The sequence below is a fragment of the Microcebus murinus genome, chromosome 29 (genome assembly GCF_040939455.1).
Source record: "Microcebus murinus isolate Inina chromosome 29, M.murinus_Inina_mat1.0, whole genome shotgun sequence".
Lineage (NCBI taxonomy): Eukaryota > Metazoa > Chordata > Mammalia > Primates > Cheirogaleidae > Microcebus > Microcebus murinus.
This window is the reverse complement of record NC_134132.1, coordinates 13957432-13983289: the sequence shown is the minus strand read 5'-3', so window position 1 is coordinate 13983289 and position 25858 is coordinate 13957432. Positions and strand designations below refer to the sequence as shown.

General features: G+C 46.9%; 1 protein-coding gene across 1 annotated transcript; it reads right to left on the bottom strand.

Moving 5' to 3' along the window:
- Positions 1-587: 587 nt before the first annotated feature.
- On the bottom strand, positions 588-24202 carry HPSE (heparanase). Its single transcript, XM_075998602.1, has 12 exons — positions 23936-24202; positions 20435-20580; positions 19373-19498; positions 16665-16838; positions 14738-14906; positions 13228-13275; positions 11970-12063; positions 10943-11049; positions 8623-8737; positions 7470-7591; positions 5402-5548; positions 588-2729 (listed from the first exon to the last, which is right to left on the bottom strand). Exons 1-12 carry the CDS (start codon positions 24154-24156, stop codon positions 2570-2572), a joined length of 1629 nt encoding a protein of 542 aa, XP_075854717.1. The 5' UTR covers positions 24157-24202; the 3' UTR covers positions 588-2569.
- Between the last annotated feature and the right edge of the window lie 1656 nt (positions 24203-25858).

Here is a 25858-nt window from a genome sequence, read left to right as displayed (position 1 = left end):
TCATCACAGTTCACCCCAACCTCAAATGCATGGGTTTCAGCGATCCTCCTGCCTCGGCCTCCCAAAACACATGCTACCATGGCCAGCTAATTTTTAAAAGATTGTTAGAAGGTAGCAGACAATACCTTTTCAGGTTTGAAACATCATTACCTTTTTCTGTATATTCAAAATCATTAACTTCAGCTTGAAGTTTTCCTATTAAAAAAAGAAAACAGGGCCGGGCGCTGTGGCTCACGCCTGTAATCCTAGCTCTTGGGAGGCCGAGGCGGGCGGATTGCTCAAGGTCAGGAGTTCAAAACCAGCCTGAGCAAGAGCGAGACCCCGTCTCTACTATAAATAGAAAGAAATTAATTGGCCAACTGATATATATATAAAATTAGCCGGGCATGGTGGCGCATGCCTGTAGTCCCAGCTACTCGGGAGACTGAGGCAGGAGGATCACTTGAGCCCAGGAGTTGGAGGTTGCTGTGAGCGAGGCTGACACCACGGCACTCACTCTAGCCCAGGCTACAGAGTGAGACTCTGTCTCTCAAAAAAATAAATAAATAAATAAATAAATAAATAAATAAATAAGAATAATCGTGCAATTTTAAGGTTATAAAAATTACTTTATTTCAAATGTGAAAAAATAAAAACGACTTGCATATAAAATTTAAGGGTCATTGAAGCATCCAGCTTCGATTTAAGTCCCAGCTTTGGCTGCTTCTAAATGTGCTTCCATCTAACTGAGACAATATTCATAGCAGGCCTAAATACTAAGAACATTAATCCTTAAGAGGAACCAAAGGCAGGGGACAATGACATGTTGTGTCCCGCAGGAAAAGCACAGAACCGTGATGTGCAGTGTTGTAGATTTGCCAACACCCTGTCCACTCCTAAGGAGGACCGTTCAGGGACAATGACAGGAACTTCACTGTTGTTGGCAGAGATGGGGGAAATGGCCACAAGGCACAGGGCTGACCAGTAAGGCTTGGGGGGACATCAGGAGAGGTTTGCTGAGCGGATCTCTGAGAAAGAGTTCAAGTCTATGTAGGAGACACAAAAACAATTGCTCTTTCTCTTCCTCTCGTTGCGACCAGGTCTGGATGGGTCCACGGAACAGCTATAGCCATGAGGCGACCAGCGTCCGTGACAAAGCCAGCACTAAAGATCACCGAGCAGAAATGGGAAGAACCGGGATCCTTGGTGACAGATGGCACTGCTGCAGCCTGCCCTGCCTGAACTTCTTGTCATGTGCAATTATAGATTTCCTTATTGTGTAAGCTATTTCAATCAGGGTTCTCTGTTACTCGCAGCCAAAAGCTTCCCAACTGAAACAAGAACCAAAGGGCAGGCCGGGCGCGGTGGCTCACGCCTGTCATCCTAGCACTCTGGGAGGCCGAGGCGGGAGGATCGCTCAAGGTCAGGAGTTCGAGACCAGCCTGAGCAAGAGCAAGACCCCGTCTCTACTATAAATAGAAAGAAATTAATTGGCCAACTAAAAAAAAATATATAGAAAAAATTAGCGGGGCATGGTGGCACATGCCTGTAGTCCCAGCTACTCGGGAGGAGGCTGAGGCAGGAGGATCGCTTGAGCCCAGGAGTCTGAGGTTGCTGTGAGCGAGGCTGACGCCACGGCACTCACTCTAGCCTGGGTGACAGAGTAAGACTCTGTCACAAAAAAAAAAAGATTGTAGCACTAAACTTTTCCCGATGGGAGCCCATAGAGCTGGCCTATGAAGGAAAGATTTAGTGGTAGATTTAGCATAGGATTAGAATCCAACAACCTTCTAATATCTGTTTTTAAGAATGAAAACAACTAAGCACTGTCTTAAAACTAATACTATGGCCGGGCGCGGTGGCTCATGCCTGTAATCCTAGCACTCTGGGAGGCTGAGGCAGGTGGATTGCTCAAGGTCAGGAGTTCAAAACCAGCCTGAGCAACAGCAAGACCCTGTCTCTACTAAAAACAGGAAGAAATTAATTGACCAACCAAAAAAATATATATAGAAAAAATGAGCCGGGCGTGGTGGCGCATGCCTGTAGTCCCAGCTAGTCGGGAGGCTGAGGCAGGAGGATCGCTTGAGCCCAGGAGTTGGAGGTTGCAGTGAGCTAGGCTGATGGCATGCCACTCTAGCCTGGGCAACAGAGTGAGACTCTGTCTCAAAAAAAAAAAAAAAACACACACACACACACAAAAACAAAGAATCCAACAATTTTCTAATGCCTGTTTTTAAGAATAAAAACAACTAAGCACTTTCTTAAAACTAATACTATATCCTTCACTTTCTTGCCTCTTGGCTATATAGGGAGCATTGATATACATTTCTAATAACCTCAGATAAAAATAGTACATGCAAAGTGCTCAGAATAGTGTTTGGCACGAGGTATTATTAGCTATTATCATTAGCAGTACTCTTACTTAAAGAGACCGCCATCCTGTGCTAAATCTAGCACTGAAATTGTCCCAGAGTCTGGAAACTCCCACTGGTTGAATGATAATGTATGTGCTCCCTATAGTTTGAGTTGCTTTCCTCTTATCAACACATTTGGGAAATTCAATCTCAGAGCTAGGGGAGGCCTCCCATTTTCAGGTGCAAGCGGCAACTTTGGCATTTCTTATCACGAAAAATCCATAGGAGAAAGCTGGCAAGCCCAGGGAGCTTCCTGGGCGGAGAGATTTTTCGGTCAGAGTGGGCAGCGTTTGATCATCCACCATCCTCAGAGTCTGACCGTTGAGCTGCACAGATCTGCAAAGCGCAAAGACAGGCTGCGTTAGCCAACTCGTGCACACTCCACGCCTCCTGCAACATTCCTGAAATCTTTTTTGAGACCAAAAAAACAATTTTTTTTTGGTGGTAGCCTATATTACTATAACTTGTGTTTTAACATTGTATCAGTTAGGTTTGTTTTTTGCTTTTTTTTTTTTTTTTTTTTTTTTTGAGACAGAGTCTCACTCTGTTGCTCGGGCTAGAGTGAGTGCCGTGGCGTCAGCCTCGCTCACAGCAACTTCCAACTTCTGGGCTCAAGCGATCCTCCTGCCTCAGCCTCCTCCTGAGTAGCTGGGACCACAGGCATGCGCCACCATGCCCAGCTAATTTTTTCTCTATATTTTTAGTTGGCCAATTAATTTCTTTCTATGTTTAGTAGAGATGGGGTCTAGCTCTTGCTCAGGCTGGTCTCGAACTCCTGACCTTGAGCAATCCTCCCGCCTTGGCCTCCCAGAGTGCTAGGATTACAGGCATGAGCCCCATGCCAGGCCCACTACATCATTTTATTTTATTTTATTTTATTTTATTTTATTTTATTTTTTTTAATGACTATGAAATTCCAGCAAGCACTACATCATTTTAATAGCTGCCCAGAATTCAACACTGAGACTACATTAGTTTATTTACTTAACCCTCCAATGTTGGATGCTTTGTTGTTTCTACGTAACATTCCTATATATTTTTCATTAAAAAATTTTTTTTTGGAGATAGCGTCTCACTCTGGTTGCCAGGCTAGAGTGAGTGCCGTGGCGTCAGCCTCACTCACAGCAACCTCCAACTCCTGGGCTCAAGCAATCCTCCTGCCTCAGCCTCCCAAGTAGCTGGGACTGCAGGTACATGCCATCACGCCCAGCTAATTTTTTTTATTTTTTTATTTTTTTTATTTTTAGTAGAGATAGGGTCTCAAACTCTTGTTCTCAAGCGATCTTCCCACCTCGGCCTCCCAGAGTGCTAGGATTACAGGCGTGAGCCACCGCCTGTATATTTTTCATTTTTCAAGATCTCTTATACTCTGTCCTCATTAAGTATCAGGGTGTAATCCAACTGGTTTCCACTCCACCTTGGGCAGATGCTCAGCTTTGGGTTCTGTAACTGAAGACGTATCGATAACAAACCCAGGACAGTGCCAGAGGCTACAGGCTACCAGGCCCGGGCTGCGGCCTACTCAAGCCTTCAAGCTTTGGGTTTTGTTTTAGCACCTATATCACATCCATTTTTAGAGGGGCGAGGGAGGAAATGCCATGACCATGGTCAGGAAACCACAAGACCTAAAATAGGTCTTGAAAATATCTCCAAATGACAGGCGTTTAAGAGTCTGTTTTGCATGAAATTAAGAAGGTTGCAGAAGTCTGCACAAAAGTGTCAGCTGTGTTTTTGGGGAGGTTATTTTCTGCAGAGTTCCAAGGTCGATCTGATCACTGTGAATTGACAATGCTGTGGGTAAAATGAAGAGCATGGGCAAGGCACTATACCCCACAGGCTGTGCTGTTTCATCAGCCCTACATATACCTAAAAGATGCTGTAGGCCGGGCGCGGTGGCTCACGCCTGTCATCCCGGCACTCTGGGAGGCCGAGGCTGGAGGATCGCTCGAGGTCAGGAGTTCGAAACCAGCCTGAGCGAGAGTGAGACCCCCGTCTCTACTGAAAATCGAAAGAAATTAATTGACCAACTAAAAAGAGATAGAAAAATGAATAAATAAAAGATGCTGTACATATACCGAGTGTAAGCTTCAAGTATGCTGATTGTTGTCGCACCAGGCCGGGCAGTGAGGATGGGGTTTTATTTGAGGGTAGCATCGTGTTTTATATTTTGAAGTCAATAACACAAAGTCAAAGAAACTGAAGACCTGTTTGTCAAGTTTCAGTTGAAATAAAGCTGGAAGGAATTAGCAAGCAATGGATTTGGGAGAATGGGAGACACTAGGCAAAATTTATCTGAGATAAATACTGCTTTTATGTGAAAAATATGATCACCCAAACATTTCTTAAATACTCACTATGCAGAAGCCTTCTAGGCCATATACAAGTTGTTTGTGTAAGAAATAATTTGTAGCCTGGGTGTGGTGGCTCATGCCTGTCATCCTAGCACTCTGGGAGGCTGAGGCAGGAGGATCGCTCGAGGTCAGGAGTTCGAAACCAGCCTGAGCAAGAGCGAGACCCCGTCTCTACTAAAAATAGAAAGAAATTAATAGGCCAACTAAAAATATATAGAAGAAATTAGCCGGGCGTGGTGGCGCATGCCTGTAGTCCCAGCTACTCGGGAGGCTGAGGCAGGAGGATCGCTTGAGCCCAGGAGTTGGAGGTTGCTGTGAGTTAGGCTGACACCACGGCACTCACTCTAGCCTGAGCAACAAAGTGAGACTCTGTCTCAAAATAAATAAATAAATAAATAAAATATATACATAGAAAAAATTAGCCGGGCATGGTGGCACATGCCTGTAGTCCCAGCTACTCGGGAGGCTGAGGCAGGAGGATCGCTTGAGCCCAGGAGTTGGAGGCTGCTGTGAGCAAGGCTGATGCCACAGCACTCTAGCCCGAGCAAAAGAGTGAGACTCTGTCGCAAAAACAAAACAAAACAAAACAAAACTCTCTATTCTGATAAATGCCAACAATTTATTGAAAGTTTGAAAGGAACAAGAAAAATTACTTACTTGGAAAGCAATCCATCAGGGCCCGAAGGTTTTACAACGTATTTATCCACTTGTTTGTTAAATAAATAATAAGGTAACTGCAAGTGCTTGGTGACATTATGGAGGTTGATGGCATACAGAGTTAAATCTCCTTCTTTATACTTTGGGCTAAAAACAAATAGGTTAACTCAATAAAAAATACTTATCTCAGTTAAGCAATTAAAAACTAAATTACAAATGGGATCATGGATACTAAGTATTCGCACACATAATGACAATGAGATCTCTTAGAGTCTCTCCTTTTACGATAATATCACACCACTCGTGTGGTCCTATTTTGAAAACATGATAAAAAAATATGTTCTTCCCACTCCCACGTTCTGGGCTAAAGCACTCTTAGATCTTTGCAGTTCGGCTGGCTGAGTCGCTAGAAAGTTGAACGGCAAAACCCAAATTTTGTAGGCTCGTGTGAATTCAAATTACAAGCTATATAAATAAGGGGCTTTTCTCAGCCTTAGAAAAAGACCAAAAAAAGTAAAAAAAAAAAAAATAATAATAATAATAAAAGGGCCGGGCATGGTGGCTCACGCCTGTAATCCTAGCACTCTGGGAGGCCGAGGTGGGCGGATTGCTCGAGGTCAAGAGTTCGAAACCAGCCTGAGCAAGAGCTCGTCTCTACTATAAATAGAAAGAAATTAATTGGCCAACTAATATATATAGAAAAAATTAGCCGGGCGTGGTGGCACATGCCTGTAGTCCCAGCTACTGGGGAGGCTGAGGCAGGAGGATTGCTTGAGCCCAGGAGTTGGAGGTTGCTGTGAGCGAGGCTGACGCCACAGCACTCACTCTAGCCTGGGCAACAAAGCGAGGCTCTGTTTCAAAAAAAAAAAAAAGAAAGAAATTCTCATATTATGGGTATAGAAATAAAAAATAAAAAAAGAAAGAAAAAGACCAAAACAAATAAGAAAATTAAATCTATTGACACTTTTCAGAATTTATCCATTCAAACCATTTCTCCACTACTGCCTAGAGGAATCTTCACTCTCTATGAAGTTCAGTCACCAGAAATGGGAAATGGTAGGTGGGATTTGTGGCTAGAGTTAGCATTTAGTATCATCCTATCAGCAGTGATAGATCGAAACTAATAAGAAGACAAAAACCCTGAAATTTAGCAACATTCTTTGCAACCTAAAAAAAGAGTACAAGGCTACAAAGATCTCTACGGCCTCCCAGCTCCAGAAATCATGGTTACAACTTTTGAAAATAATATTGCTGAGGCCGGGCGCGGTGGCTCATGCCTGTGATCCTAGCACTCTGGGAGGCCGAGGCGGGAGGATCGCTCAAGGTCAGGAGTTTGAGACCAGCTTGAGCAAGAGCGAGACCCCGTCTTTACCAAAAATAGAAAGAAATTAATTGGCCAACTAAAAAAATATATATAGAAAAAAATTAGCTGGACATGGTGGTGTGTGCCTGTAGTCCCAGCTACTTGGGAGGAGGCTGAGGCAGGAGGATCGCTTGAGCCCAGGAGTTGGAGGTTGCTGTGAGCGAGGCTGACGCCACGGTATTCACTCTAGCCTGGGCAACAGAGTGAGACTCTGTCTCAAAAAACAATAAAAATAATAATAATAATATTGCTATTGGTGTTATTGTTCTTCTTCTTCTTTCAATTCTTTTTCCTTATTAAATATATCAGGTTTGATGCATATTAATTCATATTCATATTTATATTCACTCATAGTCCTTCAATGAATTAACTGTTCATACATAAATAGTAATATTTTTTTCTTGCATTCATATTATTTATTAAAATGCAGGGTGTATTTCCATTATAGATTCTGGCAATTAGAATCGTTGCATAAATCTTTGCTGGACTTGCAAATGCCTATGTTTAAGCAACATTTTTTAAAATTTAGAGTCTAGCATCCTATCTCTGTGAATACAAAAGAAAAACAGAACAGAACAAAAAAGAACACTGAGACACATCTTAGACCCACTGTATACAGACGTGGCAAGAGGGTGTGTGAGTCGGAAGCTATGTGCTCAGCCAGGGAAAACCTGCCAACTGGTCAAGGCCATGTCTAGTACTTGCCTTTGGTTGATGTTTGTGCAATGAAGGTAGACTCGAAGTTTCCTTCCGGCCCCACCTTTCACACTCGCCATGAGCACACTGGTGCCCACCAATTTCTTGAACAGAAGAGAGAGCCAATAATCCTAGTCGTGGTGTTTGGGGAGAAGAGAGACAGAAATAGATCGTTAACTTATTTCTCTATTTAACAAAACCAGTGGTGAGCAAATACTTAACGTGCAAAGAGTGTGACTGTTATCCTTGGGGTATTTAAATAGGATTCATCTTTTTTTTTTTTTTTTTTTTTGTGAGACAGAGTCTCACTCTGTTGCCCGGGCTAGAGTGCCGTGGCATCAGCCTCGCTCACAGCAACTCCTGGGCTCAAGTGATCCTCCTGCCTCAGCCTCCTCCCGAGTAGCTGGGACTACAGGCAAGCGCCACCATGCCCAGGTAATTTTTTTTAATATATATATTAGTTGGCCAATTAATTTCTTTCTATTTTTAGTAGAGACGGGGTCTCGCTCTTGCTCAGGCTGGTTTGAACTCCTGACCTTGAGCAATCCTCCCGCCTCGGCCTCCCAGAGAGCTAGGATTACAGGCATGAGCAACCGTGCCCGGTCTCTTTTTTTGGTGCATGTGAGCACCATGAATCTGAGGGCAATTATTTTGTTTGATGCTTTTTCTCACTGTAGGATTCTATTTCCACAATTCAGAGGGTCATAGCTGCTAGGAGACACATTTCAAGAATGCAGTCCCTTGATAAGACAGTTTAAATGTTCTTGGTTTTCTTCTTATCCAAAAACTCAAAGCAAAGCTCAAGGCCAAATATTTAGACATACCTCTACAGATAAACAAAGATGAGTGTTTGGATTTACTTGGCAAAACATTTTCGATCCAAGTTTGCTTTCTCATAAAAATGGAGCCATACAATTTCAAATTATCCCCTTTTTAAAAAAAAAAATCCACCTCACACCCCAAATGGCCCACATTGCAAAAAGTTATTCCAGGCTCTTGATTTCTTCTCTGGAGACAAATATTAGAATGGGTGATCTGGAAGGTTCCTTCCCACTTGTCATCCCTGCATTTGGCTATTTACTGAGAGGACTGACCATTCCGGGGAGGTTCAGGTCAGGGGCCCTGAGCTACTCATAGAAACAGGAAAACAACGGCCACTCACGGGCAGAGGTTCGAAGTTTTCATCCACCAGATGGTAGTTTCCAGCTCCGAAGAACACCTGCCTCATGACCACTTCGATGCCCATCCTGGCTGACAGGCCCAGTTTGTCCAGCCACCTGGGAGAGAGTGGGACCAAGCTTTCTTCAGGTTTGCAAGCAAAACTGCTCCATTCTAATTTACACGCTGTCCTGCCTTAGCCCTCTCCCTGGGAAAAATTAACAGTAAACCAGCAAAGCGGCATAGTTTAGAAATAGATAGTTGGGGCCAGGCAAAGTGGCTCACACCTGTCATCCTAGCACTCTGGGAGGCTGAGGCGGGAGGATCCGCTCAACGTCAGGAGTTCGAGACCAGCCCGAGCAAGAGCGAGACCCTGTCTCTACTATAAATAGAAAGAAATTAATTGGACAACTAAAAATATATACAAAAAAATGAGCCGGGCATGGTGGCGCATGCCTGTGGTCCCAGCTACTCGGGAGGAGGCTGAGGCAGGAGGATGGCTTGAGGCCAGGAGATTGAGGTTGCTGTGAGCGAGGCTGACGCCACGGCACTCACTCTAGCCCGGGCGACAGAGTGAGACTCTGTCTCAGAAAAAAAAAAAAAGAAAAAGGATTTGTGCTTTATTTTGGGTTTATAAAGAATGAGGATGGAAGAGGAAAGAGAAAAAAACACCTCCATGTGAGGATAAGGAATTATAGATTAACAGAGTGACTGAATGGAAGTAAACCTGGATCTAAAAGCAATCAAGTTTGTAGTGCTGGAGACTGAGGGTTTTCAGTAAATCTTCAAATTCACTGATAGCCGCTCCGGTGTGACCTCACCCCTTAGGCTCTAAACTTTTCGGGAATCTCTCAATATAGCTACATGTGCTAAGCATCCTTCTCAGAGCCAAAGCTCTGGACGGGCATTCTTTTGCAACGTGCTTCCTTAGAAGAAGGGGCCTTGGGCATATTTACGGGCCATAGTCAAAGAACAATATCTCTATTATAAGAATTTTTTTTTTTTTTTTGAGACAGAGTCTTGTTCTGTGGTCCAGGCTAGAGTGCTGTGGCTTCAGCCTGGCTGACAGCAACCTCCAACTCCTCAGCTTAAGCGATCCTCCTGCCTCAGCCTCCCGAGTAGCTGGGACTACAGGCATGCGCCACCACGGCCGGCTCATTTTATATACATATATATATATATATATATATTTTTTTTTTAGATAGAGTCTCACTCTTTGCCTAGAATAGAGTGCTATGGCTTCAGCTTGGCTGATAGCAACCTCAGACTCCTGGGCTCAAGCGATCCTCCTGCCTCAGCCTCCCAAGTAACTGGAACTACAGGCATGTGCCACCATGCCCGGCTAATTTTTTCTTTCTTTCTATGTATGTATGTATGTATGTATGTATGTATGTATGTATGTATGTATCTATCTATCTATCTATCTATCTATCTATTTATTTTTGAGACAGAGTCTCACTCTGTTGCCAGGTCTTTTTTTTTTTTTTTTTTTTTTTTTTTTTTTTTTGAGACAGAGTCTCGCTTTGTTGTCCAGGCTAGAGTGAGTGCCGTGGCGTCAGCCTAGCTCACAGCAACCTCAAACTCCTGGGCTCAAGCGATCCTCCAGCCTCAGCCTCCCGAGTAGCTGGGACTACAGGCATGCGCCACCATGCCCGGCTAATTTTTTTATATATATATCAGTTGGCCAATTAATTTCTTTCTATTTATAGTAGAGACGGGGTCTCGTTCAGGCTGGTTTTGAACTCCTGACCTTGAGCAATCCGCCCGCCTCGGCCTCCCAAGAGCTAGGATTACAGGCGTGAGCCACAGCGCCCGGCCTGTTGCCAGGTCTTGAGTGCTGTGGTGTCAGCCTCGCTCACAGCAGCCTCAAACTCCGGGGCTCAAGTGATCCTCCTGCCTCAGCCTCTCGAGTAGCTGGGACCACAAACATGCGCCACCATGCCCGGCTAATTTTTTTTCTATATATTTTTAGTTGGCCAATTAATTTCTTTCTATTTTTAGTAGAGATTTGTGTCTCACTCTTGCTCAGGCTGGTCTCGAACTCCTGACCTCGAGCGATCCTCCTGCCTCGGCCTCCCGAGTAGCTGGGATGACAGGCGTGAGCCTCCGCACCCGGCCTATTGTAAGACCATTAAGTGATACCAGGATTCACTTGAGACACCTGTCAAAGATGCCCCACGACCTTTAGCAAATCATTTTCATGCAAAATCGGGGACAAACTTTGAGGCTGAGCCACTGGCACCGTTTTTGGTCTGCTTTGTGGCATTGGAGGTCTCAGCGGAATAGAAGGGAGGGTCTCAGGGCCCGTGGGGGCCTCTACTCACATAAAGCCAGCCGCAAAGGTGTTGGAGAGCAGGGGCGCCCCGCCCCCATACGCAGAGCTGGTCTCTCCCAACCACACCTTCTTGCTGGGCCTGGTCTCCTGGACCACCTGGCAACAGGAACGTCTCCATGACAACCGCGAACACGCTGACCAATCACAGCGTTGAACATTCACAGCATCCAAACCTGTATCCTAGACCCATCCATCCACCCTACATAGTTACCAAATATGTCCACAGGGGTTCAGGTCTCAGGCAGTTTTTTTTTTTTTTTACTGGAATAAATACTACAGCATGGAAGGACTGTAAACAAACCCATTCTTGTGGTCTATGGTAGTTAATGACACTAAGGGTTTTTTTTTAATTTATTTAATTTAAAAATGTATAATTTTAATTTTTTTTAGAATTAAAATTTTATTTTCCTGGAAAATTTCTGGAAATTTCCTGGAAAATTTTATTTTCTAGAGAGAACTCACCTGTAGCCACTAAGTATTTTTAATTTCCCTTTTTTGTTTTTTGAGACAGAGTCTCACTCTGTTGCCCAGGCTAGAGTGCCATGGTGTCAGCCTAGCTCACAGCAACCTTCAACTCCTGGCCTCAAGCGATCCTCCTGCCTCAGCCTCCCCAGTAGCTGGGACTACAGGCATGTGCCACCATGCCCAGCTAATTTTTTTCTATGTATTTTTCGTTGCCCAATTAATTTCTTTCTATTTTTTAGTAGAGATGGGGGTCTCGCTCTTGCTCAGGCTGGTTTCGAAGTCCTGACCTGGAGCGATCCTCCCACCTCAGCCTCCCAGAGTGCTAGGATGACAGGCATGAGCCACCACACCTGGCCAGTATTTTTAATTTCTAATCAACATACATGGGTAAGACCTAAAGTTAAGGGGAAAACCAATGGCGAATAGGTCATAGTGCTTGTTCTCCAAAATTAGAAAAATATGTAAATATATATGTACATCCATAGAATTTAGAACTAGACTATAAACTAAAGATTCTAGTTTTATGTTAAAACTTTTAAAAAGACTATTACCTGAAAAATTTTTTGCACAGATGAAATAAAAGTGTCCAACACGTCAGGGTTTAGAAAATCTTCTTTGGTAGCAATTCGTCCATTCAAATAGTAGCTAAATTATTCAGAAAATATTCAGTTAAAAAACAGGACAAACTTTACGTTCTGACCTTGTTCTCCTACCTCTCTCACCACATATTTTGTATTTTTTATTGAGACAGAGTCTCACTCTGTCGCCAGGGCTAGAATGCCGTGGCGTCAGCCTCACTCACAGCAACCCCCAACTCCTGGGCTCAAGCGATCCTCCTGCCTCAGCCTCCAGGTAGCTGGGACTACAGGCATGCGCCACCCTGCCCGGCTCATTTTTTCTATATATTTTTCTTAGTTGGCCAATAATTTCTTTCTATTTTTAGTGGAGACAGGGTCTTGCTCAGAGCTGGTTTTGAACTCTTGACCTCGAGTGATCCTCCTGCCTCAGCCTCCCAGAGTGCTGGGATGAACAGGCGTGAACCACCACACCTGGCCTCACCTACATATTATTAAAAAAAAAAAGGCAGAAATTCTATCGAGGAAAGACCAATACAGAAGGGTGATATGAAGAAGAGTCCATTCCATCTTGAGTCCATTCTCTGTCTGGAGAAGACACAGTTAAGACAGTAGGTATCCACTCTGGGAGGCCGAGGCGGGAGGATCGCTCGAGGTCAGGAGTTCGAGAGCAGCCTGAGCAAGAGCGAGACCCCGTCTCTACTATAAATAGAAAGAAATTAATTGGCCAACTAAAAATATACAGAGAAAAAAATTGGCCGGACATGGTGGTGCATGCCTGTAGTCCCGGCTACTCGAGAGGCTGAGGCAGGAGGATCGCTGGAGCCCAGGAGTCTGAGGTTGCTGTGAGCGAGGCTGACACCACAGCACTCACTCTAACCTGGGCAACAGAGTGAGACTCTGTCTCAAAAGAAAAAAAAAAAAAAAGACAGTAGGTATCCACTGGTTACCCGTTCTTTGGCAAGCAATTTGTTTTAGCTACTTGTAATTTCCACGGGTTCCTTGGTAGGATGCCTTGATCTTTATATTGACAGAAACCACCATAGTATTTTAAAAACAGGTAAAATTTTTGTTTTATTAATATTAAAATTCGACAGTGTTTCTTGAGGCACCATTTGTTTCTTATTTGTACTATAGAACCAATTACCGTTAAATGGAAATAACTTTTTGAAAACTAGGGAATAAATAAAGCTAGCATTACTTTGCTAGTATTAAGAATGGGAGATATACTTACTGATGCCATGTCACTGAATCAATGACATCTCCCCCAGCCTCCAGGAAACTAGAAAAAAAAATTCTATTATGTTATCATGTAATCATTATATGCGATATTCACATACACACACATAAACCATATATGCGTGAGAATTTTATTCCCCAGAAATAGTCTGGTTAATGTTTTAGGATCAGGCAAACACTAACTTCCTCATTCTGATGGGAAATTTTATCACAGATACCCTAAGACTCAGAATCCTTGATATGATGAACTAATCAATATTTCTTCTTTTGGTAAACTTTGCAGTCAGGCAACAAATTGTTTAATAACTTGGACTATTGAGGATTCTTTTTTTTTTTTTGAGACAGAGTCTCACTCTATCACCTGGGCTACAGTGCTGTGGCGTTAGCCTCGCTCACAGCAACCTCCAACTCCTGGGCTCAAGCCATCCTCCTGCCTCAGCCTCCCAAGTAGCTGGGACTACAGGCATGCGCCACCACGCCCGGCTCATTTTTTCTATATATTTTTAGTTGGCCAATTAATTTCTTTCTATTTTTAGTAGAGACGGGGTCTGGCTCCTGCTCAGGCTGGTTTCGAACTCCTGACCTTGAGCGATCCTCCCACCTCGGCCTCCCAGAGTGCTAGGATGACAGGTGTGAGCCACTGCGCCTGGCCAGTGTATTGAGGATTCTTTACCAGAGGGGCATGTTAACTTTTAAGAAGTGGTTCATCAAACCCTTTGATGTTGATAAAAGGAATTACCAAAAAGAAAAGAAAAACAGAACTAATACTTTTAAAAATTAAAAGAGGCCGGGCGCGGTGGCTCACGCCTGTCATCCTAGCTCTTGGGAGGCCGAGGCGGGCGGATTGCTCAAGGTCAGGAGTTCAAAACCAGCCTGAGCAAGAGCAAGACCCCGTCTCTACTATAAAAATAGAAATAAATTAATTGGCCAACTGATATATATATATAAAAAATTAGCCGGGCATGGTGGCGCATGCCTGTAGTCCCAGCTACTCAGAGGCTGAGGCAGGAGGATCGCTTGAGCCCAGGAGTCTGAGTTTGCTGTGAGTTAGGCTAACACCACGGCACTCTAGCCTGGGGACAGAGTGAGACTCTGCCTCAAAAAAAAAAAAAAAAAAGGCCGGGCGTGGTGGCTCACGCCTGTAATCCTAGCACTTTGGGAGGCCTAGGCGGGCGGATTGCTCAAGGTTAGGAGTTCGAAACCAGCCTGAGCAAGAGCAAGACCCCGTCTCTACCAAAAATAGAAATAAATTAATTGACCAACTAAAAATACATATACAAAAAATTAGCTGGGCATGGTGGTGCATACCTTTAGTCCCAGCTACTCGGGAGGCTGAGGCAGGAGGATCGCTTGAGCCCAGGAGTTGGAGGTTGCTGTGAGCGAGGCTGACAACACGGCACTCACTCTAGCCTGGGCAACAGAGTGAGACTCTGTCTCAAAAAAAAAAAAAAAAAAAAAATAGAAAAAGAAAAAAAGAAGTGGTTCGAGTATCTTCTAGCTCCTACCTCTTCAGCATCTTGACAGTCTTCCCTCGAGGCTGCCCGACGTCTGGACCGTAGAGTTTTGCATGTTTGTAAGTGGACTTTCTCAGAAGTTTATGCAATTCGATAAAATCTTCTCCCAACTGTAATCCATCGATGAAAATACCAGCCTTCTTCTGGAAACTGTTAGGTTCTGAAAGACAGCAATTCTCAAAATACTATCCACCTAGAAATGTTTTACTTAAAAGCAAACACACAGCAGCATCTAAAAACAACAGAACATTTTCGAAATTACAAAAACTTAGAATACAGGGTGTATGAATTTCTTTACTGAAAATTACCGTAGAGAGTAAAATCTGAGCTTTTTTTTTAACAACAAAAATAAAGGAAAAAAAACTTAGAATTCAATGTCAAGAAAATTAAAACCCTTAATTATAAAGAAAGTATTCCAGAAACACAAAGATTTAAACTAAATTATATAAGTGATGTGTGAGAAGGTAAAACAATTTAAAGTTAATAATGTGGCCAGGCACAGTGAGTGGCTCACGCCTGTCTTCCTAGCACTCTGGGAGGCCGGGGCAGGAGGATCGCTCAAGGTCAGGAGTTCGAAACCAGCCTGAGCAAGAGCAAGACCCTATCTATACTAAAAAATAGAAAAAATTAGCTGAGCAACTAAAAATAAAAACAAAAAATTAGCCGGGCATGGTGGCGCATGCCTGTAGTTCCAGCTACTCGGGAGGAGGCTGAGGCAGGAGGATCGCTTGAGCCCAGGAGTTGGAGGTTGCTGTAAGAGAGGCTGACGCTACAGCACTCTAGTCTGGGCAACAGAGGGAGACTCTGCCTCAAAGATAAGTAAATAAATAAATAAAGTGTATAATGGGACTATTAAACCAATGGATATTTGGAAAATATAATAATATTAATTATTTCATAACTTAATTTACTTTAATAAGAGTTTGGGCAAGAGGAAGACGTGCTCATCATATGACTACACCTCATTCCCCACTTTATCTTCAGTTCCATTGGCTAATGTGTGGAAAAAAGCACTATAAATATGTTTGGAATAAATGTGGCTAATCATTAATACTTTAGTTAGAATTTACAAGTTACAAAAAGTTGCAAAAAAAAAAGGGAAGAAGGAGACAATCAGGAGGTTGGCCCAGGTAGAGTTCTACAGCGGAATGTTCTAGACAGCCTGAGCATGTAATAAAGGTTGGAAAGAGTTGCTGAGATTAACTGAGAAACAGAGAAAGGAAGGGAAGAGTAAACCCAGCTGCCTGCTCCACAGTTTGGTTAAGTCCAGCCTGACAAGCCTAACAAGGTTAAGTGACATTGAAAATCTCAAGGGAACCCAGGGGCCAGGAAGGTTGCTGGCTACAACTACTTGTTCTCACTTCAAGAGTAACATAAACTGGGATTCCCAAAAGGTTCTGGGATTATATTACAAAGGAGTTGTCTGCCATATGCAGTTCCAAATGTTGCATTGTTGAGCCATTACAAGAATGTGTCCAGGCCGGGCGCGGTGGCTCACGCCTGTAATCCCAGCACTCTGGGAGGCCGAGGCGGGAGGATCGCTCGAGGTCAGGAGTTCCAGACCAGCCTGAGCAAGAGCGAGACCCTGTCTCTACTAAAAGTAGAAAGAATTTAATTGGCCAACTAAAAATATATAGAAAAAAAATGAGCCGGGTGTGGTGGCGCATGCCTGTAGTCCCAGCTACTCGGGAGGAGGCTGAGGCAGGAGGATCGCTTGAGCCCAGGAGTTTGAGGTTGCTGTGAGCGAGGCTGATGTCACGGCACTCTAGCCCAGGCAACAGGGCGAGACTGTGTCTCAAGAAAAAAGAATGTGCCCAGGCAAAAGTACATTTGTTAATACTAAAAAGGATGTCAGACATAGGAAAAATAATGCCAGTGAGGAAATCTCCTTATGAATGAGAGGTCCCTGCGTGCTTACCATTGCCTAGTTCCCAGGAAATGTTGTAATTCTTGGAAGAGCAGTAGTCCAGGAGCAACTGAGCATTGGAACTGTTCCACTGCAAATCTGCCGTTCTTAGCAATGCGTTCAGACCAAAGATCAAGTCCAGCCCCGAGCAATTTGCAAAAGTGTACAGCATGTCCACGGAGCTTCCTGCAAGAAAACACTCACATGTCATTCAATGGTTAGGTCAACAGCCGCAATGACCAAGTCTTCCAGACTTGGTCTTCATGGTGAATTTCTTTTTTTGGGGGGTGGGGGGTCAGAGTCTCATTCTGTTGCCCGGGTAGAGTGCCATGCATGGCATCAGCCTAGCTCACAGCAAGCCTAGCTCAAACTCCTGGGCTCAAGCGATCCTCCTGCCTCAGCCTCCCGAGTAGCTGGGACTACAGGCATGCGCCACCATGCCCGGCTAATTTTTTTCTATATATATTAATTGGCCAATTAATTTCTTTCTGTTTATAGTAGAGACGGGGTCTCTCTCTTTCTGAGGCTGGTTTCGAACTCCTGACCTTGAGCAATATGCCTGCCTCGGCCTCCCAGAGTGCTAGGATGACAGGCGTGAGCCACCGCGCCCGGCCTCTGTTGTTAAATTCAAGGAATTCTATTCTTGAAAAGTGACTATAATTATGTCTAAGAAACAACAAAATTATACAGGGACATTAAGAAAAAAAGAACTCTGATTTCATTTGAATGGAGTCAAGGAGAAGAAACCAGAAGGTCTGGTCCAGTGTTCCTTCCCTTGCGTTATGCCCTGTAAGTTTGCAGAAGGGTGTCCAGCACCCAGCGTGGGACTGGGGTGCTGGGGGTGGAAGAGTGGGTGGTGAGAAAGAGAGGTGGAGAAGGAGGAAAGAAAAGGCCGGGCGCAGTGGCTCACACCTGTCATCCTAGCACTCTGGGAGGCCGAGGAGGGAGGATCGCTCAAGGTCAGGAGTTGGAAACCAGCCTGAGCAAGAGCGAGACCCTGTCTCTACTAAAAAAATAGAAAGAAATTAATTGGCCAACTAAAAATATATAGAAAAAATTAGCCGGGCATGGTGGCGCATGCCTGTAGTCCCAGCTACTCGGGAGGCTGAGGCAGGAGGATGGCTTGAGCCCAGGAGATTGAGGTTGCTGTGAGCGAGGCTGACGCCATGGCACTCACTCCAGCCCGGGCAACAGAGTGAGACTCTGTCTCTCCAAAAAAAAATAAATAAATAAAAAAAGGAGGATAGAAAAGAATCTGCTCATTAAGGATGATTATTTTAATAAGGGAGTCCTCCTTTCTGCTGTCACTCCCAGAATGACACCTGTCACATCACTTCCTGTTCCTGGCCAAACCAGTTTGCGCTGTGAGTCTGCATTCCCATGACAAATTCCCATGACAAATGTCATCTTCCAAGGTGACATGTACTAGAAAACTTGCGTATATCTTCCAGGGAACCTGTTTTTTTTTCTTCTTTTTTTCTTTGAGACAGAGTCTCACTCTGTCGCCCTGGGCTAGAGTGCCGTGGCATCAGCCTCGCTCACAGCAACCTCCAACTCCTGGGCTCAAGCGATCCTCCTACCTCAGCCTCCCGAGTAGCTGGGACTACAGACGTGTGCCACCACGCCCAGCTAATTTTTTCTATATATTTTTAGTTGGCCAATTAATTTTCTTTCTATTTTTAGTAGAGACGGGGTCTCGCTCTTGCTCAGGCTGGTCTGGAACTCCTTACCTTGAGTGATCCTCCCGCCTCGGCCTCTCAGAGTGCTGGGATGACAGGCGTGAGCCACCGCGCCGGCCTGGCTGGAGTTATACAAACCCAGCTGCACGGTTAGCAAAGAAGGCATTCTGCCTGCGACAGGAAGTATGAAGGCCCAAGAGGCAGGGAAAGATGTTAGAAGTCTACCATTACGGTAACAGAAAGTTCGTGTGAGGTTGCAAAGGTTTTTTTAGAAATCGAAGCTAACTGGTATGTTCAATATGACCAAAAAAATCGAGAATCCCTTAATTACCTAACACCATGGCGGCTTTTCCTACTAGGCCGGTATCAGAATGATCGATTACACATGTGTACTGTGATTCTCTGGTAGTTTTTGTCACTCCTTTAATGGGATCTGAAATGGCCCTGCCTTACGTCAAATTCCGCTCAACCATAAATCATGCTTATTATACGATCAAGTAGCTTCCCTCTCTCTTAAAAATGCAAAAAATAGGCTGGGCGTGGTGGCTCACTCCTGTAATCCCAGCACTCTGGAAGGCCGAGGTGGGAGGATTGTTTGAGGCCAGGAGTTTGAGACCAGCCTGAGCAAGAGTGAGAACCAGTCTATACTAAAAATAGAAAAGAAATTAGCTGGCCAACTAAAAATATATAGAAAAAAAGTAGCAGGGCATGGTGGCGCATGCCTGTAGTCCCAGCTACTCGGGAGGCTGAGGCAGGAGGATCGCTTGAGCCCAGGAGTTTGAGGTTGCTGTGAGCGAGGCTGACGCCACTGCACTTACTTTAGCGTGGGCAACAGAGTGAGACTCTGTCTCAAAAAAGAAAAAAAAAAAAAACCAGAAACAAAAGCTTTAGACTGAGGATTTCCCAAGGACTCTTGCTAGTATATTTGGGTATCGTACAGCTTTGTACACCTGCTGGCGCACTCACTAGATTCTAGTCCAAGTCCAACCTGTCCAGATATTCTGGGGCAAGAACACCTGTAGGGTGCCTTTCATTTCTTACGTGAGTAGGTGGTGTTCTTGAAGTTTTTCTGATACTGTTCTCGCAGTAGCCACTGCTCCTGGAAGAGCCATTCCAGCTCTAACTTCTTATGCACATGGGGAGGGATGGATCCGGATTTGCAAATATCTGCAAGTGGAAGAGACCAGTTAGAAAACCTGTTTGCACAGAGAGAAGACTGAAATCCTACTTACAACATATTTAGTCAGCTATGTAGATGACTTATACACAGGGTAATTAAACTCTGGGTGACGAGGTATGAGATCACAGAAAGATAGATTCTGTTACACACCTGTCAACTTTATAGGCTCAGCATCCCCACACACACAAAAAGCAAAAATAAAAAAAAATAAAAACAAGCAAAGGGCAGGTTTCTTTAGAAACACTGAACATACATACCCTGGACATAATTCTAGAAGACTCCTCAGGAGCTTCCAGCCCTACTGAAAAAAACAGAGCTCAGTTCTCCTGAGCTTCACTTTGAACACACAAAGAAATTTGTTTTACACGGAGTATATCTGCATTGCGGTGATTGCCTGTTGCCATAATGGGAGGTAGGACCGGTGTTAGTGACTTTTTCCCCTTTAAATTTGGTGCCATCAGAGCTACTGGGACCACCACCTGCACCCTTGGAAAAAGCCACCACTATCCTGGATGACAAGACCTCAGGGGCCGGGCGCGGTGGCTCACGCCTGCAATCCCAGCACTCCGGGAGGCCCAGACGGGAGGATCGCTCGAGGTCAGGAGTTCGAAAACCAGCCTGAGCAAGAGCGAGACCCCCGTCTCTAGTAAAAACAGAAAGAAATTAATTGGCCAACTAATATATATATATATAGAAAAATAAATGAGCCGGGCATGGTGGCGCATGCCTGTAGTCCCAGCTACTTGGGAGGCTGAGCAACGAGGATCAACTGAGCCCAGGAGTTGGAGGTTGCTGTGAGCGAGGCTGACGCCACGGCACTCACTCTAGCCTGGGCAACAGAGTGAGACTCTGTCTCAAAAATAAATAAATAAAAATGAAAGAAATAAAAAAAATAAAATAGAATAAAAAAATAAAAGCTTCACCCTGGTTGACTCGAGATTGCCAGTAACTTCTCTCTTCGAAAGTTGGTTCCTTCTTGGGATCGAAAATGAGAAAGTCTGTCTTGGTGCCACCAAACCTCAGGTACGCAGGAGACAAACCTCTGGCCAAGGTACGAAGCTTTGGAGAACTGTTAAGAAGACAAGCAAGAAAATATTTGCTTGAAAAATGAAAATATCATTTTTCCAAGACACAACAGTCAAATATTTTTACTTCCTTCTCTTGGTGGGACCTATTTCCTAGCAACCAGCTGTGCAGGCCTCGGAGGGAGAAGTTGTATTTTTTGTTTTTCTTGGAGACAGAAATGGTGTCATCATATAGCTCACTGCGACCTCCAACTCCTGCACTCGAGCGATCCTCCCACCTCGGCCTCCCGGAGTGCTAGGATGACAGGCGTGAGCCACCGCGCCTGGTAAAGAGCTTATATTTTAACTAGAAAAGTAGGATAGTGCTCAGTATTTATTATTTTTATTATTAGTATTATTATTTTTGAGACAGGGTCTCGCTCTGTCACCCAGCTAGAGTACAGTGGCCTCATCACAGCTCACAGCAACCTCCAACTCCTGGGCTCCAGAGATCCTCCTGCCTCAGCCTCCCGAGTAGCTGGGACTACAGGCATGCGCCACCACACCCGGCTAATTTTTTTTCTATATATTTTTAGTTGGCCAATTAATGTCTTTCTATTTTTAGTAGAGACGGGGTCTGGCTCCTGCTCAGGCTGGTCTCGAACTCCTGAATTTGAGCGATCCTCCCTCCTCGGCCTCCCTGAGTGCTAGGATGACAGGTATGAGCCAGCTCGCCCGGCCTTGCTTTACCCTTTTTGTGCGTCCTATTGCCTCTGCGATTCTAGTCTGGTTTCCAACTCTGATCCTGCATTTGCTCTCTGAGTTACTTTATCTCCCCAAGCCTCAGTTTCTCAATTTACCCTATGGGAATGCTAACAGTGGTCCCCTCATAGTGTTGGGGGTAGGACTAAATGAATGGCAGGGGCCCTCAAACTTTTTAAACAGGAGGGGCCAGGTCACTGTCCCTGAGACCGTTGGAGAGTCCGCACTGTGGCCCCGGGATGAGTTGGCTGCTAAGCAGGACAGGCAGCGGCGGCAAATACACCTGGCAGGCTGATACATGTGCCAGGCGGGTGGCATGTGGCCCGCGGGCCGTAGTTTGAGGCCGCCTGAATTAATGCCTGGCAGGTGCTTAGAGCAGGGCCAGCAAAGGACAAGGGCTTGGTGGCAGCTGCTTGTGCCACTCTCCCGTCCTTATTCCTTCAGCTGTCCTCTGCTCAGCCCTGGCCATCCTTGCCCGAAGCAGCGACACTTGGGAGGAGCTATAGCAAAGCCACACTCCTCTCTCCTCCTGCCCTGTGGTCACACACGCTAAGCTCGTGTCGTCTTCTGAGACGGCCGGGCCACCAGGGCACGAGGCCACCAATCCTGGGGTGATGGACCCTGAGACCTTGCATAGAAGCTAGGTATTAGGCCAGATGCTCACGCCTGCCATCCTAGCACTCTGGGAGGCTGAGGCGGGAGGATGGCTCAAGGTCAGGAGTTTGAGACCAGCCTGAGCAAGAGTGAGACCCCGTCTCTACTAAAAAATAGAAAGAAACTAATTGGCCAACTAAAAAAACTATATAGAAAAAATTAGCCAGGCATGGTGGAGCATGCCTGTAATCCTAGCACTCTGGGAGGCCGAGGCAGGAGGATCGCTCAAATTCAGGAGTTTGAGACCAGCCTGAGCAAGAGGGAGCCCCCGTCTCTATTAAAAAATAGAAAGAAACTAATTGGCCAACTAAAAAAATATATATAGAAAATCTTAGCCGGGCGTGGTGGCGCATGCCTGTAGTCCCAGCTACTCGGGAGGCTGAGGCAGGAGGATCGCTTGAGCCCAGGAGTTGGAGGTTGCTGTGAGCGAGGCTGACGCCACAGCACTGTAGCCCCGGTGACAGAGCGAGACTCTGCCTCAAAAATAAATAAATGAATGAATGAATAAAGAGGAAGGAAGGTAGCATGCTCACTAAATTGCAGACTGGAAGTTGTGTGCCTTGGGGAAGGGTGCCAGTCAGTTGGGGTGAGCTTGACCGCAGGGTGACCAGGCAGGACCCTGAGAGTCACACTGCAGGGTTCTGCTGCCCCAGGGAGGCATCCCCACCCGTCCTTGTGCTTGGGGACGGGGCGGGGCAGGGACATGCTGGCTGCAGCGGGAGAGGACTTGAGACCTCCCATTTCAGCAAATGGACATCCGCCTCATTCCTGTTTGCAGGAAGGCACTTCCCCCAACCTCGCTGTCCCCAAGCTAATGCTGGGGTCCTGGGATCTGAAGCCCTGTGGCTCAGCACTTCTCCTGGTTAGCATTCCTGTCCCCCAGTGGCAGCCTGCTATCAGCTTCCTGCCCCGAAGGGAAGGACAAAAATGAAGGACGACTCCCCATCAGGAAATTCTCTCTCTAGGGCAGGGGAAAAGATAGAGGTTAAGTATTTTTTTTTGAGACAGAGTCTCACTCTGTTGCTCAGGCTAGAGTGCCCTGGCATCAGCCTCGCTCACAGCAACCTCCAACTCCTGGGCTCAAGCGATTCTCCTGCCTCAGCCTCCTCCCGAGTAGCTGGGACTACAGGCATGTGCCACCATGCCCGGCTCATTTTTTCTATATATTTTTTTTAGTTGGCCGATTAATTTCTTTCCATTTATAGTAGAGACGGGGTCTCGCTCTTGCTCAGGCTGGTCTCAAACTCCTGACCTCCAGTGATCCTCCTGCCTCAACCTCCCAGAGTGCTGGGATTAAAGAGGAGATCTTTCCATTAGGACTATAAGTGGCAGTCATCTTTTAAGTCTCATTTATTTCATATGTAGATTTTTAGTCTTCTCCTTTGAAGCCTTTTCATCTGACTTAAAAAAAAAAATCTTCCTAACTGGCTGGGCTCAGTGGCTTGCACCTATAATTCTAGCACTCTGGGAGGTGGAGGTGGGAGGGTCGCTTGAGGTCAGGGGTTCGAGACCAGCCTGGGCAAGAGCGAGACCCTGTCTCTACTAAAAAAATAGAAAGAAATGAATTGGCCAACTAAAAATATATATAGAAAAATTAGCCAGGTGTGGTGGCGCATGCCTGTAGTCCCAGCTACCTGGGAGGCTGAGGCAGGAGGATGGCTTGAGCCCAGGAGTTGGAGGTTGCTGTGAGCGAGGCTGATGCCATGGCACTGTAGCCCAGGCAACAGAGTGAGACTGTGTCTCAAACAAACAAACAAAATCTCCCTAAGAGGTTGAAAGAGGGAGCCCGGGCCCCAGCGAGGCTTGCGGGGCCCCTCCCCTTAGCCAGGTGCAGCAGCAGGTGGGCAGTGTCGTCTCCAAGTGTCCTCCCGCCCCTGGCCCTGGCAGCGGCTCTCAGCCCCGGTGCCCGGGAGAGGAGAGCGGCCGGCGGTGGCGGGGCAGGTGGCACGGGTGACAGGCGGACCGCGGAGGGGACAGGACGACGGGGAGGGCCCCGGCACTTACCCCAGGAAGGTGAGGAAGCGCGGGTCGGTGGCCAGGTTGGCGTCGATGGTGAAGGACAGGAAGGCGGGGCTGAGCAGGTGCAGCGGCTGCGTGGTGAGGAAGCGCAGCTCCGCGACGTCCCCGGCCCCGTCCAGGGCGCGCGAGGCGCGGGGCAGGGCGCGCGGGGACAGGGGACCCAGCGGCGCCAGGAGCAGCAGCAGCTGCAGGGGCAGCTGAGGCATCGCGGGTCACCTGGCCGCCCTGCCAGAGTGAGCGCACCTGCTGGACTCTCTGCCGCCCTCTCGCCCGGCCACTGCACCCTTTTCTCCTCCCCCTCCCCTCCCCTCCCTCCTCCCTCCTCCCCTCCCTTCTTTTCCCCCTCCTCCCCCTCCCCTCCCTTCTCATCTCCTCCCTCCTCCGTCATTCCTCCCTCCTCCCCAACCTCCTCCCCTCCCTCCTACCCTTCCTCATCCCCTCCCTCCTCCGTCCCTCCTCCACCTCCTCCCCCATCCTCCCTTCCTTCCTCCCTCTTCCCCTTCTTCCCCCTTTGCCTCCCCCTCCCTCCTCCCCTCCCTCCTCCTCCACCTGCACTCCACCCTTCCCCTCCCTCCTCCTCCCCCTGCACTCTACCCCTCCCCTCCCTCCTCCACCTGCACTCCACCCTCCCCTCCTGCTCCCCCTCCTCCACCTGCACTCTACCCCTCCCCTCCCTCCTCCCCCACCTGCACTCTACCCCTCCCCTCCCTCCTCCCTCCCCCACCTGCACTCTACCCCTCCCCTCCCTCCTCCCCCCTCCTCCACCTGCACTCCACCCCTCCCCTCCTGCTCCCCCTCCTCCCCCTGCACTCTACCCCTCCCCTCCCTCCTCCTCCACCTGCACTCCACCCTCTCCCCTCCTGCTCCCCCTCCCTCCTCTCTCCATCCTCCCTCTCCAGGTCCCCCCCTCTGTGCCGTTTACATCCAGCGCCAGCCCCCCCCCAACCTTTGCATCTCCCTCGCCCCCCCCCAGGGTCCCCAAGCTCAGCGTCCTTTGCATCCCGCCCGCCCCCCCTCTCCAAGTCCCCCCCCAGCACTCCCACTTCCTCGGTGGCTCCCCCCCACGTGGCAGTCACGAAAACCACCCACGCCTCAGAAAGGAAGGGTGCGGACCTGGTTGCGGTCCAAGTGCCACCCGGGCATCCAGCCCGGTCACTTGCGTGCAACTTGCCCGCGGTTGCACTACGTGCCCGCCCATGCAGGTAGGGCCCGGTCTCCCTCCTGTGATCCTGCGCCACCTCCTGCAACCCGCAGGCATCCATCCTGCCCTCCCTGTGGCTCCAAAGCCCCTGGCTGTCCCCGCAGAGGCCAGACTCTGCCTAGCCCCTGTGCTCTGGGCCAGGCAGCTGTGGCTCAGGTCGCTAAAGTTTGCCCTGGAAAAATCTAGCCCACGCATCAGCTCACCTGCAGCTGGGGAGAGGTCAGCCGCCAAAACTTCCTTGTCCATTTCTCCTGAAGACAGGACAGAGCAGCGGAGCCTTGAAGGCTCTTAGATTTTTCCACTTAGATTGCACCACCAGTAACTTAATCAATAAAAATAGATTGTTTTGCCGGGCGTGGTGGCTCACGCCTGAAATCCTAGCACTGTGGGGAGGCCAAGGAGTGAGGATTGTTTGAGCTCAGGAGTTCCAGACCAGCCTGAGCAAGAGTGAGACCTCCATCTCAACTGGAAAAATAGACAGAAATTAGCTGGACAACTAAAAATATACAGAAAAAATTAGCCGGGTGTGGTGGTGCGTGCCTGTAGTCCCAGCTATTCGGGAGGCTGAGGCAGGAGGATTGCTTGAGCCCAGGAGTTGGAGGTTGCTGTGAGCGAGGCTGATGCCACGGCACTCACTCTAGCCCAGGCAACAGAGTGAGACTCTGTCTCAAAAAATAAAAAATAGATTGTTTTGAAATGTATATCTC

Excerpts from the sequence above, each read along its gene's own strand:
- HPSE (XM_075998602.1), bottom strand. The coding sequence starts at position 24,156 with ATGCCTCAGCTGCCCCTGCAGCTGCTGCTGCTCCTGGCGCCGCTGGGT. Across the intron at positions 19,499-20,434 it reads GCAATCTCGAGTCAACCAGG|ATATTTGCAAATCCGGATCC; the intron begins GTGAAGCTTTTA and ends TTCCACTTGCAG. Across the intron at positions 12,064-13,227 it reads GATTCAGTGACATGGCATCA|CTACTATTTGAATGGACGAA; the intron begins GTAAGTATATCT and ends TGAATAATTTAG.